Raw genomic sequence first — 14483 nt, 5'->3', positions numbered from 1 at the left:
AACGGAGATAATTATACAGAATTCAAGAATCATGTGTCCTGCACCACTCGCGCAACACAGTCACTAAGGCCAATGCATTAACAGCAAGAAGAAGAAGGACAACAACAACAACAGCTGCCTGCCACTGCTCCGAAATCACCAATAGCATATGCCACATACCTTGGTCTTTACATAGGCTGCAACCTTAAATTGGCAAAACATATAGAAATCTCTATATAATAAACTTGGCATCATTGTAGAAAAATTCTTCCAAGCAAAATACATGATTCTATATTTTTAAATCAATTTTTAAATTACATTATAATTTTTTAAATTGCCCATTTATCCCACTCAAATTCCATTTTGATGTCCTGAGGAAAATACGAACCATTTTCAGTCATCAGTATACAGCAGATGAGAAGTTTAAATATTATATTTAGAAATTTCACATCCAATTTCTGTTTTTTTCCCCAATATGATAGATAAATGTATCAGCATTTATTTATTATATCAGATGACAAGGAATCACTTTCGAAAGAACCGCGTCTGTTGTCAGGTACGTCATTATCATCATCAAATTCCCGATGTGTAACTTCAAGGGTCCGCGGGACAGATGGTATATATGACAAGTTTAGATAATTACTAACTTTCTTTCGACAATTTTTTCTGCAAATTAGTCTATTATCTGTCAGGACTCTAATATTGTCAGATCTAGTATGTTGGTCTTCTAAAGCACTTCGAATTGTATCAGTCCTCCTAGGATGTGGTCTACTTTTGGTTCTTAATCCTGATTTGCTGAACTTTCATCTTCCATTCTATTTAAATAACCACACTACCTGAGATTAGCTCTGTCTAATGCCGGTAGTGTGGTTATTGTGTGAAGTGTCCTATTCTACGAGACCTTAGGTTCCTTGGAAGTGACACATATGTCAAATCTTTGTATACAGCATTCAATGCTCTGTAGTTTGTTAGTGAAGTATTCATCATGATAAAGAAATGATTTTGTTCAGTTGGACAATGCCCTGCTTTGTACCTAAATGGTATTGTAACCAGGTAAATGTACTTAGGCTTCCTTTCATACTATTACAATTTACTGGCATCATTTGTTTCATGTCTGAGAAAGTGTGATTTTCTGGAAAGGTATATAATGAAGCAGAAGCATCCCTCAAGTTTATTCTCTCAAATATAAGACTATGGCTTATTAAATAAACAGTACAATTGCCTTTTTGTTGGAAATCCAAGGTCTGATGTTCATCAAAAACATCAGGGACCTTTTTAAGAGTTTACCAACTCAAAAATAACCAGTGCATAATCTAAAGTGAGTTCATAGTCCACACGGAAGTAATGGAAGTTATCTTTAAGAAACTCAAGTTTTTGCATCCTACAAACTGGCAGACAACCCACAATAAAGAGAGACATTATGCTGGCCTCATAGCTTTACTTGCTTCTGCTATAATTAATTGAAACCAATCAAGTCCATTAATTGCTAACCCATATTAGCCCACGCTTTTTCTTCTTATAATAATAATAATAATAATAATAATAATAATAATAATAATAATAATAATAATAATAATAATAATAATCAGCTAACCCTTTTATTCCCGTTATAGGGAGTAGGCGAGGCCATTTCAGCCCTATCTTACTTTTTCGAGACTGAGTGGGAACTTCCCTCTCCACCGATAGCCAATTAGAGATAGCTGGTGGAAGACTCACTAATTAAAAGCAGCATCCGATGAAGAGGCGACGACACGTGTCGTATTTCATAGTTCCTAGCCCTAATATAATATGTTATTGTCTGAAATAGCATGGGTTTTACAGTCGATTTTCTTGAGTTTATGCGACGAAAAATCCAAGTTTCCGAGATAAAAAAAGATGCTTTTCCGTGCCAGAGATCGACTAACTCCAGAACCAGTCGAAGAAATATATAGAAAAAATTCCTCTAGTTGGCGACTAGACTAGACTAGAACAAGAGGTCTTTATTTGAGCAACCTAGTGCAGAGGATGCAAGCACTATTTTCATCAGTCGCACAGGTCCTTCTCTTCTTTTCTTTTTAATTCATTCTCATCTGCATAAAATGTTCCAAAACATATAGCACATTAGCACCTCATGTTTGTGGGTAAGAGGATAAGAAGTAATCAAATGAACATGGTTTTTGAACAGCTGACGATTGTAGTATATGGAGAAGATAGTGATGGACATTGCTTGAAAAGACAGAATTTGGATGGAATGAAAAAATATTTAGTTAAATTAGGGAGCATCTATGGCTATGAGTTTAGTGTATTATATCTGTAAATTTGTGTGTTCTTGTGGCCTGCAGAATGAAAAATCCGAGGATCTGAGAGGAAATATCCCCATCACCACCATTTGAGATCTACTAACTTATCTTCCTTCAAAAAGCCCTTATTCAAGTTTTTTGGTCATAAACGGGATTAGAACCAGGTCTTTCCAAAAAGAAAGAGAAGGCAGAAGCTGATTCTGTAAGTTTGAAGAGGACTTAAATGTATGATAGTAGCTAGAAGCTGCTCATGCTCTCATATTTTTGGAACAAAGTGAATCAATAATAATCATTTCAGTATAGCACTATCCATTGAAATACCTATAGAACAGATATAATGACAAAACAGAACGTATATGAGAAGGTGGCTGCAACGAAACTCTAATGGAGAGATCACAAAAATTTGGAACATGGAATAATTAGCATTTTTCCCAGATTTAAAATATCCAGTTAGTGTTTCCCTCAGAAACCGATGTCTTAGGCCAAGGTCACCATACCGGAAGATCAGCAATAATGTAGATAAACAGTATTTCTGGAAGTGTTTGGATAGCTGTATCTGTCTTTCACTCTTCAGTCCAGATCCAAACTAGGTCTTTGCATTGCAAACGTGAGGGTGTCGCGAAATTTGCTGTTTCGTTGGAAATACCCAGGCTAGAATCCTCTCTAGCATGAGAGGAACCATTATAAATACATGATTTTCAATTGAAACTGAGTTAGCCAATCTCATACAATGGCAGAAAGGTTTTTACTTTTGCAAAACAGGCAAACAATGAAGAACATCTACAGTTGCCAGTCTAGTTTTCAGAGTGGGTGCAAATCTCACTTTGTGCATAGTTGATTTTGATTGAATTTAGTGTGTTAGAGCCAACAGATGTTGGCCTATTGTCTGTCGTATTCTCTCTCTCTCTCTCTCAATGAAAAGCGTTGATCACTGATAGCTTGAACTCACTTTCACAGAAAATGAAAGGGTGGAGCCTAGCTGCCACTTGTCTTCTAAAAGCTATTTAAGGATAAAAGAACTCCAAGGTGGAATTCACATTAAAAAACAAACAAACTTGATTTTAGTAACCTCATAGTCTGCACTGTTTCACCTAATTTTAAACAACCCAATCAAACTAACATTTGATTTAATACAGAGAACATCATTGGAAAGCATTGAAGCACATGATCAGATTTCAAATATTGCTGATTTCAACTACTGTGATAATGATTGTGTTGATGGAGAGATGCTTTGAAATTCTAATAATTTTAAGTAATCAAAAGGGTTTTCTAAAGGAACATTGCTGCCAAAGGTGCGCTACTGATTAAGAATTTCCTTATTTAAAATGAATATTATTTATATCCTCAGTACCATCGACAGGGTAGCATAGAGGCAGCCTGTTCATGACGTGGCTTAATAAGGGCGCTCGTTCAGCCATATTGCGGTAGGCACAATATGGCTGTTCGCAAAAATTATTTGCGAACAGCAGTAACCCAAGAAAGATTGGTTGGTCTAGAACTATATCGATAGAGTAAGACATAGCTTATAATTTAAATTTACAAGTGGTTAAAAACAGTTTTATTGTGCGATATCTCAATAGAGCAAACATTTAATTAATATTATTATGTAATCGTTTTGCATTAATGTTTCTCTTGTAATAAAAACAAAATAGCAATTGGAGATTTCTTATTTTTTTGTCTTATAATCCATCAGGAGCGATATTTACCGGATTTTTCGGGAATTGTTTGTCTCAGGGCAGGTTTAATCTGGTGATGGCCTTGTATATCCTCCAAAATTTTTTTTAAAAAATCAGCTACTGGCTTTTTATTCCCGTATAGGAAGTAGGCGAGACCGTTTACCCCTATCTAACTTTTGGAGACTGAATGGGTAGTTCAATCTCCATTGACAGCCAATCAGAAATTGCTGGCCCAAGGCTATCACTAATTAAGCAGCACGCAGTGAAGAGAGATGGCTCATTGAGTGCCGCCATCTCGTGGTCCCTAACCCTAACACATATTTAATGTCTGCAAAAATAATGTGGGTTCTGTGGTCGATTTTCTTGAGTTAACGGGACGAAAAACCAGCGTTTCCTGGAGAAAAAACCCGCATGCCCATGCCAGAGATCGACTAACTCGGGAACTCGTCGAAAAAAGGCTTAGAAAAATTTCCTCTAGTCGAACTAGATTCGAAACAGAGTCTTCCTTCGTGCAGTCAAGAGCCGTGGTGTGCAAACTTCATATCTACTGAGCTGCATAGGCTCCTCCAAAATTAATAAATGGAAATAAATACATGAATAAAAATAAAATAACATATCTGTGGATATGAGGTTAGCATCCATAGCGTTAGGAAGCCTGAAGAAAGAGTGTTCGAATCTAGTCGCGATTAGAGGAATTTTTTTTTCCTTCTTTGACTGGTTCCCAAGTTAGTTGATGTCTGGCATGGTCAAGAGGATTTTTTCCTTCTGGAAACTCGTTTTTTTTTTTTTGTCTCATAAAGCTAGAAAACCAATCCACATTATTTCAGACAACAATATAGGGAGTTATGGTTAAAAACCCAGGCATCGCGGCACTTGTCTACCTCTCACCACTGGATGCAGCTTAAAATTAGTGATAGTCTTGGATCAGCTAGCTCTGATTGGCTACAATGCCAACTGACCAGTCCTGAGTCTCCAAAATAGGGCTAAAACGGCTTAGCCTATTTCTTATAGAAATGAATGGATTGAATGAATTAGCAGTTTATTAATTTTTTAAATAGTAGTTAGGGCCTATTATTAAAAATGGATCTTGAAAAAGCAAAGTGGGAGAATGATAACATTCACGTGAATATCATTATAAGCCTCTAGTTTCAGATAAAAAAAAGCTGGGGATTTTTTTTCCTCTCAGCCTCTTCTTCCAGAAATCGTAGCAATAAAAATAAAATTTTGGGTTAAATAACAATATGAAAACTAATATTTATTTTATTTGAATATAATACGAAATAAAAATTATTATTATTATTATTATTATTTTTTTTTTTTTTTTTTTTAAATTATTAATGAGCCTGTGTAGCTCAGTGGATGTGGCGTTTGCACACCAACGCGCTAGGCCGCACGAAGGAAGTCTTGGTTTCGAGTCTAGTCGGCGACTAGAGGAAATTTTTCTAAGCCTTTTTTCGACCGGTTCCCGAGTTAGTCGATCTCTGGCACGGGCAAGCAGGTTTTTCCTCCCGGAAACTCGGGTTTTTCGTCCTGTAAACTCAAGAAAATCGACCGTAGAACCCACATTATTTCAGACATTAAATATATTGTGTTAGGGTTAGAGACCACGAGATGGCGGCACATTTGAGCCGTCTCTCTTCACTGCGTACCGCTTAATTAGTGATAGCCTTGGGCCATCTGTCTCTGATTGGGTACCAGTGGAGATTGAACTGCCCACTCAGTCTCCAAAAGTTAGATAGGGCTAAATGGCCTCGCCTACTCCCGTATATACGGGAATAAAAAGGCGTTAGCTGATTTTTTTTTTTTTGATAAAAATTATTATTATTATTATTATTATTATTCAAACAGAATAACTACATCTTAATTGTCACCTTCTAGTATTTACTATTTCTTTTTCGAAATAAGAATAACAATGCTATTAATAGTAATAATAGCTGAGATTTTCTCCTGATATAAACTGTGTTGATTTGCTTTTAAAAAATGAACCTTATTCAAATTTTATCATGATAAAAGGTCTATGAAACATTTTCATTCCACGATGTTTTAAACTGAAACTATGGAAAATAAGAAATTTGCTTCCACCAGTGATAGGCTTGCTTGCTAAGAAATATGGCAGTAGGAGAGGTAAGCGAGACCGCACCATCCAGAAACATTTATGGTTTTCTAACAATTTAAAATTTATTTCAATGCATATTAGAAGAAATGGCCATGGGAAATAATACAATAACTTAAGAAATATTAATTTAATATACAGAACGTATTGCAGGATTATGCATTATCACAAAATAGATTGGAAATGATCATACGCTCGTGGATTAAAAAAAAAAAAAAAAAAAAAAAAAGTTGTGTTTGTGTTCAATGAAAGGATATTCCCAGAATGTTTTTTTATAGTGCATCATATTTTAAATAATGTTTGGATCTGTCATATAATTTTTCGTATAATTTGCTATCATATATTAATAATTAATAATATATGACAGGGCAAGTTATTTACTATTCAAGTGTATCGCCATCGTATTGGGTTTGATGGTATTTTTAGAAAGGGTATTGATGTCATGAACCTCTAGGTGGAAGAGATCTTCATTAAGATTAATATAGTCCTTTCAAAGATGAGTTTACCAGGAATGAATAATACCAGTTATGTAAATTTCAGACTACAGATCATGTGTATCCATTCACTGAATATTTAATTACTAGAGATATGAGAAAAAAATCTAAAAGTTTTCATGTAATCTTTTTTTAAAATGTCATTAGATTATGGATACGTTTTTTTTTAAATTTATTCTTATCATTAGTCAAACTGCTGTGGAGTCACAAAGCTCCTCATGGGAGTTTCATGCTATCTGTTACCAGTGGTACTAACTGTTATTGGCATAGACTGAAGAACTGTTCATTAGGTAAGAACAACAGTCATGTTAATTTGGATAAATTTTAGAATTCAGAATCCTCTAAAATAACTTTTAAACTATTTGCTCGGGAAACTGTCAATGACTCCTTTCAGCTGTTATGGCTGTTATTCTTCCACTGAGCACATTCTCCATAAATGTGCTCAGTGGATGTCAACAAAGTATTAAATAAGCTTTTTGTAAAAAAAAAAAAAAAAACTTACACAGCAACACATGTAGTGTAAAAATATACTCTTGCTTCCACTAGTGATAGGTTTGCTTGCTAAGAAATATGGCAGTATGAGAGGTAAGCGATTTGTACCATTCAGAAACATTTATAGTTTTTTAATAATTTAAGTTTGATATTGGTTACATTTCTTAAGGATTTAACAAAACAATATTATGCATTATGTATAAGTGTTTGTGAAATTGAGCTTCACTATCTGAGTTAGTGTGAATTGAAAGATGGTAACATCCAAGAAGTCTGCAGGCCACTGTATAAACATTTCTTCTTCTGCGTCTCTTCTATCATTGCTCCTTAGTAAAGCTGTACTCTTCATTTCCTCATGAATTATGCACTTAAACAAAAAAAAAATTGGTTCACACCTCAGATCCTCTTTGTTCCATCTTTTTTTTTTTTTTTATATATATGAAATGATATAGGAAATTGTGTTATTATTATTATTACCACCCCAAGACCTCATGGAATCAAAGACTCATCTGGGAGGTTCTTTTATCTCTCACACACACACACACACACACACACACACACACACACACACACACACAGCTCATCATACCGTGTTTTAAACACATTCAAACTCTTTGCAGACACCACATTCTCAGGCAAAGCATTCTAATCATTCACAACTCGGCACGAAAAAAACCTGCCTCTCACTCCCCTACTCACACACTCTTTATACAGTTTCCAGGGATGACCTCTGGTTCTCCCACTATTCTCTGTAAAACTTCTCCAGCATTGATCCTGTAACAACCCCTTACCAACTTGTAGGTCTCTGTCATATCTCCCCTCTTCCTCCTGTCCACCAGACTCTGCAAATTACATCTTCTCAATCTTTCCTCATACTCGACATTCCAGAGGTCAGAAACTACCTTAGTCAGTCTCCTTTGGACCCTTTCCATCATCTCTTCATCCTTCTGAAAACCCGGTGACCAAATCTGGGCACAATAGTCCATGTGTGGCCTAATCAAAGCCTTATACAACGGAACAAGAATATCCCTACTTCTACAGGTCAGTGTCCTCCGCATCATTCCCAGAAGCCTTTGTGTTGTCTTCACAATTTTGGCGATGTGTCCCCTAAATTTTAGATCTTTATCCACTATCACCCCCAGATCTCTTATTTCCTCTACTTCCAACAATATATTCTCACAAAGCATAAATTCTGCATCCCATCTTTGTTTTCCAAATTTTAAAACCTTACGTTTTGCAACATTGAATTCACATCCCCATTTCCGTGTCCAGTCACTCAATCTATTCAAATCTTCCTGTAAGGCCACAACATCTTCACTACACTTCATGGTTCGTCCCAACTTTGCATCATCTGCAAACAACTGAATATCTCCATCCAGATCTTCACCTATATCATTAATATACAAGTTAAAAAACAGTAATGGACCTAAAACAGACCCCTGAGGCACTCCACTAGTGACTTTCCTTTTCCTGGATATTGTTCCCCCATACACAACTTGTTGATACCTATCAGATAGCCAGTCTCCAATCCAATGCACCAATCTAATATCCAACCCCATCTGCTCTAGTTTGACTGTCAACCTGTCATGAGGTACTTTATCAAAAGCCTTTGCGAAATCCAAGTATATTACTGTGTATCCTTCCCTCTGTCCAAGGAAGCAGTCACTTTATTGTAATAAGTAAGTAGATTACTAAAACATGACCTCCTTTTAGTAAATCCATGCTGTCCATCAAAGATAATACCATTGTTATCAACCCAACTCTGGATCCTAGTTCTCACAAGCTTCTCCAACAACTTAACCACAACACCTGACACACAGATAGGCCTATAGTTTGATGCTCGAGTTCGATCGCCTCCTTTATGAAGTGGCACAGTCTTGCCCTCCTTCCACTCCTTAGGAACTTGACCGAGTGCAAGACTCATATTAAAAAAAATATGTCAAGGCAAGTGTCAACTCCCTGGCACATTCTTTCAGAATACGTGGTGATATATTATCAAGTCCTAGTTTACTCAACTCCCCAAACACCTCCTGCTCACTTACAGTCAGTCTCTCCTCCTTCCCATCATCAACTGCTCTCAATCTCTCCATGAAGTCACATTCACAAGATTGAAGGATCTTTATGAACTGTTCATTAAGTATCTCCACCACACATTCTGCATCAGCTGTCTTTATACCATTTTCTCCAATCAATGTCATCCTTCCATAATTATTCTTTCTTTTGCTGGCTACATATCAAAAGAATTCCTTAGGATTCTTTTTGGCTTCATTAGCCAACTGCTGTTCATACCTCTCTTTAACTAACCTCACCAACCAAGTCACCCTCCTTGCTTGGTCTTTGTAGACCTCATGGAATTGGTTATTTCCATTTCTCTTATGCTGCCTCCACAATGCCCTTTTTCCCTGTATTGCATGCTTCATCTCTTCATTCATCTATCTCACATCCACCTTATTTAACCTTCTCACCCTTGGAATATATTTAGACATTGCATCTACTAAACAGTTTTTGAAAATCCCCCAAGCTGCATTGATCACTTTTCCAGCTAACTCCTCATTCCATACTACACCCCCTCCCCCCTTGTAGTTCCACATATACCATTTTCTCACAGAGGTCCTCACACTGCTGGCAACCACTCAGGTCACTCTCACCAATTAGTGGATGATTTGACACCTCATTTATAATTACATCCTCTGATGAGATGACCAAATCCAAGACCCTCAATCCTCGTGTGCCCTCTGTTGTTACATACTATCTGAGGTAGTTATCCCTCAAAAACTCAAGAAACTCATTTTCTTTACTTCCAGTTGTTATCTCATCATTCCAATCTATATTGCCATAATTAAAATCACCCATAATGATCACCCTTTTCTTATTTACTTGGCTAATTTGATTGTACATTTCATTATCACCACCATCCACATTACCTGGTCTATACCCACTATGTATATATATGTACATGTATCTAGGCTTATAAAAAAACTAATGTAAGTTTTTTGTATGCCATTTATGTAAGTGTACACATACAAAGAAGAAATATGACAAAATTAGCTGATGTTTAAATATGATGCCCAGGCAGCCTCTTTTTTCCCATCTCCATTCAAGTGACCCTGTTATAAAACTTTATTCTCACAAATCAGAACATCCCATAAATGAAAACATTTTCTTTAAAACTGGGATAGTTGACTTTTGGGTTTGAGTTTCAGTAATGAATAAAATATTATTAACAAACCTTCATGGAGTCAACATTATCATTATTATGTGCTACTCCAAGGTGTCCTTAGACTCATCAGAGGAGGCCCTAAACGTCAGAACTGTCCAACATTTGCACAGTGTTTACCATACTTTGCTTTGAACTCATTCACAGTCATGGCATCCAAAACATACTCTGGCAACCCATTCCACTCATTCACCACTCTCCAAGCAAAAATCCTGGTTCTAACAACCTGCTACCTACACTCTTACTCAATTTCTACAGATAATCCCTAGTTCTCCCAACACCAGACCTGTTCTGAAAAATTTCCTCTGAATTAATCTTGTAAAAAGCTCTCAGTAATTTGTATGTCTCAATCATATCACCCCTTTTTTTGCCTATCAACCGGTTTCTATAACCACAAATCTTCAACCTGTTCTCGTAAGATTCATTCCATAGACCTGCTACTGTCTTGGTCATTTGCCTCTGGATTCTCTCCACCTCCTCTTCATCCCCAAGAAACCCTGGTGCCCATATCTGCATGCAGTAATCAAGAGGGGGTTTTATCAAGGCTTGATAAAAAGTAACAATAATCTACTTGTCTCTGCTCGTCAATGTATTCTTCAGTAACCAAGTAATCTAATGAGTTGCTTTAGACACTTTTGCCATGTGCCCCATAAACTCTAACTCCCAATCCACTAACACTCCCAAGTCTCAGGCTTCATCAATTTCCTGGAGTACAGTTTCACCAATGTGGTATACAGCTAGTAATCTTTTCACCCCAAAATAACCTTACACTTTTCCAGATTAGACTGACATCCATTCTCCTTTGCCCAGTCTGCCAATCTATCCAAATCATTCTGCAAAATTTTGACGTAATCTGTATTAACTATTGCTCTCCCCAAATTTGCATCATTGGAAAATAACTGAACATTTCCTCTCAGATCCTTTCATATATCGTTAATTTACAAATTAAATAGTAGCAGTCCTAGAACAGAACCCTGCAGAATGCCACCTGGGTGCAAAATTTTTGTCCCCCTTCCATTAAAAATGAAAAGATCCCAAAGTACAAAAACGTTATGAATCATTTTATTATACTGCACATTAAGAGGAATGTATATTAAAATAAATTTTATGAACGTGTTTGATTATGCGATCCCTAAATTGTGCTGCCCAGGTTCATTGCACACCTGGTACGGAACGGGCATGGTCACAGGCCTTCTTTTGGACTCTACTTATGAATAAACTACTTTCTGATAGCTCCATCAACCACCTCTCCTATCCATCTCACAAACCCTATATATCCATCCCAATGTGCTGCAATTTACTGATTAGAATTCCATGTAGTATCCTCTCAACGGCCTTTGCAATTTCCAACAGTATCACTGTAAACCCATTATCTTTATTCAACTCAGCTGTCACTGTATTATAAAAGATCAGCAAGTTACTGAGGCATGACCTATTCATCACTAAACCATGCCCTCCCCCTCCCCTATACAGTATCTCATTTCCATCTAACCATTCCTGTATTTTGCTCTTGACCAACTTCTCCAATACTTTGACAACAACAACTCCTGATATGTTGATCAGTCAGTAATTTGCTACATCAGTCTTGGAGCCTCCTTTATGCAACGGAACTATTTTTCTCTTTCCACCCTCTCATGACTAACCCAGAGCTGAGATTTATATTACACAATATGGTCACGAGAACTGACAATTCTCTCGCTGCTTCATGTAAAACTCGAGTTGGTATGCCATCCAATCCCACAGCTGTAAAACGTTAAGGTTCTATAATATGCTGTGCACCTCCATTTCATTTACCTCAGTTCCTATATAATCCTTTGGCTCTCTCATTCCTGCAGTATCACCAGCTGGATAATATACTCTTACAAAGTGTTCAGTTGGTAATTCTACTACTTCAACTGATTCAGTTACCTCTTTACTATCGTCATTCTTTAAAACCATTTTGCCATATATATTTTTTCTTTTACTTGTTGCATATCAGAAGAACTGTTTGGGATTCTGTTTAGCTTGCATTGCTAACTTCCTTTCATAATCTGCTTTTGCCTTTCTTACCACACTAGTTACACTTCTGGCCCATGCCTTGTACTGTTCATGTGCCTGCAGGTCACCTTTCTCTTTAAATTCCTTCCAAAATGGTTTCTTCTTTTTTTTTTTTTTTTTCAGCTCCAGTTTGATGATGATATTCATCTATTTAACTCCCACTTGATTTACTCTCCTGACTCTATGTATACAGTCTTTCATTACTCCCTCAAACACTCCTTGACTACTACTTATGTGCTATCAACATCTGACCATTGCAGTTTTACATGTCATAGCACTGATCCAAGCAATCTCCTAAGCTTGTCATACCGGCTCTGTAATTCCACATATACCCCATTTTAACTGACAACTCCACACATTTAACCACCTCTCAGGCCAGGACCATATGATCACTCTCACCAGTTGATGGCAATGTGGTCCTATTCGTTATAGACAAATTCTCAGATGCAGTTACTAGATCAAACACTCTTGAACCCTTATTATATTCCATCACATGCTGTCTCAGATAATTATCCCTTAGTAACTACAAAAATTCCATTTCCTTTCTCCCACGTGTCCTCTTCTCCTTCCAATCTATGTTCCCATAGTTGAAATCCCTCGTAATAATTACCTGTCCTCCACTCATCGAGTCTATTTCTGATGCATACTATCACCATTTTCCATCCCCTGGTCTGTACAGCATCCAACTGTATATATTCATTGCTCTTGCTCAACCAGGTCTATCAAATTGATTCTTAAAATCATTTACACTATTAGCATTCACCACAATACTCTGGTAATACATTCTGTTCACCCACCAGTTTCCATGACAGCAGCGATAAGCAGGAAAATCTACTTCTTGCTCTCTCTTTTTGTCATAAACTCGTACAACTTTTGTTTTGAAATCAAAACATTTTGTTGAATACTGAATTGGAGATGACTTGTGGTTTTGAGTTTCAATAATGCATGAAATATTATTAAGTATTATTATTAAGAGAGAGACCTACATGGAGTTAGGGACTCATCGAGAGAGGCCACATACACGCACCAGCTATCAAACTTATTCTTGAATTCATTCACACAGATTGCACACACCATCCAATGGCAATCAATTCCAGTCACGCAGCACCACTCTGTGAGAGGAAAATCTAGCCCTCATCCCTTTCTTAGTGGCATTCATTCTCAGCTCCCAAGGATGCCCTCTTGTCCTTTTCCCACCCTCCATAAAATGAAAAATTCCATCAAACTGAAATCCTGCATGACCTTTTCAGAAGTTTGTAAGTCTCAATCATATCACCCTCTCTTTCTCCTCTTTGTTAGTGTCTGCAGTCTACAAATTCCCAATCTGTCTTCATAATCAGTATTTCACAATCCTGATATCATTTTTAACACTTTGCTTTGCACTCTCTCCACTGTATCAGAATCACAATGGTGGAAACCAGGAGACCAGACCTGCACACAATAATCCAAGTGTGAGGTCTTATCAAGGCCTTGTAAAGAGGCAAAATGATATTCTTATCCTTACATGTTAAAGTTCGTTTCAGCATTGCAATTATCTTTTGAGATGTATTTGCTACATGACCTCTGAACTTCAACTTCCTATCTACTAACACTCCAAGAACCTTAGCCTTATCAGTTTCTTCTAGCATAATTGCACAGTGTTCATACAACATCTGATATCTAATCATGCCAGAGTGCATGACTTTACATTTATTGACATTGAACTGACATCTGTTTTCCCATACCGACAATTCCATCCTATTCAAATCATTCTGCAAGTACTGCATATCAGCAGCATTCCTGATTACCTTACCTATCTTTGCATCATCAGCAAATAGTTGTATGTCGCCTGTCAAATCTTTCCCAATATTATTAATGTACAGATTGAATAACAGTGGACCAAGCACTTATCTTGTGGCACACCACTGTTTACCTTAAATCATGCACACTTACATCCCCCTTGTACCATTTTTTGATATCTGTCAGTCGGCTATTCTCTTATCCATGCTAATATTTTATAACCCAAACACATATTCTTTAATTTATGCAGCAGTCTACCATGCTGTATTCTCTCAAAAGCCTTAGAAAAATCCCTAGTTCAGTGGTAACATTATTATAGAATGTAAGCAAGTTGCTACGACATGACATTCCATGAAAAACCCATGCTGTTCATTGCAAAGTTGAGATTCACTGTCAACCCATTTCTGAATGTGAGCCATA

At 36.8% G+C, this 14483-nt stretch overlaps 1 protein-coding gene across 4 annotated transcripts in view; it reads left to right on the top strand.

Moving 5' to 3' along the window:
* Positions 1-5906: 5906 nt before the first annotated feature.
* Positions 5907-14483, top strand: part of Scgbeta (sarcoglycan beta) — a 112424-nt gene continuing 103847 nt past the window's right edge. The window contains exon 1 of one of the 4 annotated variants that reach the window (XM_090391201.1): positions 5907-6058. In XM_090391201.1, the coding sequence (XP_090247327.1) occupies positions 6044-6058 (15 nt within the window). In that variant the 5' untranslated portion in view covers positions 5907-6043. Of the gene's footprint in view, positions 6059-6720; positions 6832-14483 lie in introns of those variants that run through there. The other 3 variants (XM_090391202.1, XM_090391203.1, XM_090391204.1) reach the window with 3 other exon arrangements.

Source organism: Typopeltis vanoorti, chromosome 4 (assembly GCF_054136105.1).
Source record: "Typopeltis vanoorti isolate ZY-2024b chromosome 4, IOZ_Tvanoo_1.0, whole genome shotgun sequence".
In the NCBI taxonomy this organism is placed as follows: domain Eukaryota; kingdom Metazoa; phylum Arthropoda; class Arachnida; order Uropygi; family Thelyphonidae; genus Typopeltis; species Typopeltis vanoorti.
Note: the sequence above shows the minus strand (reverse complement) of the source record. Positions and strands in the feature narration are given on the sequence as shown.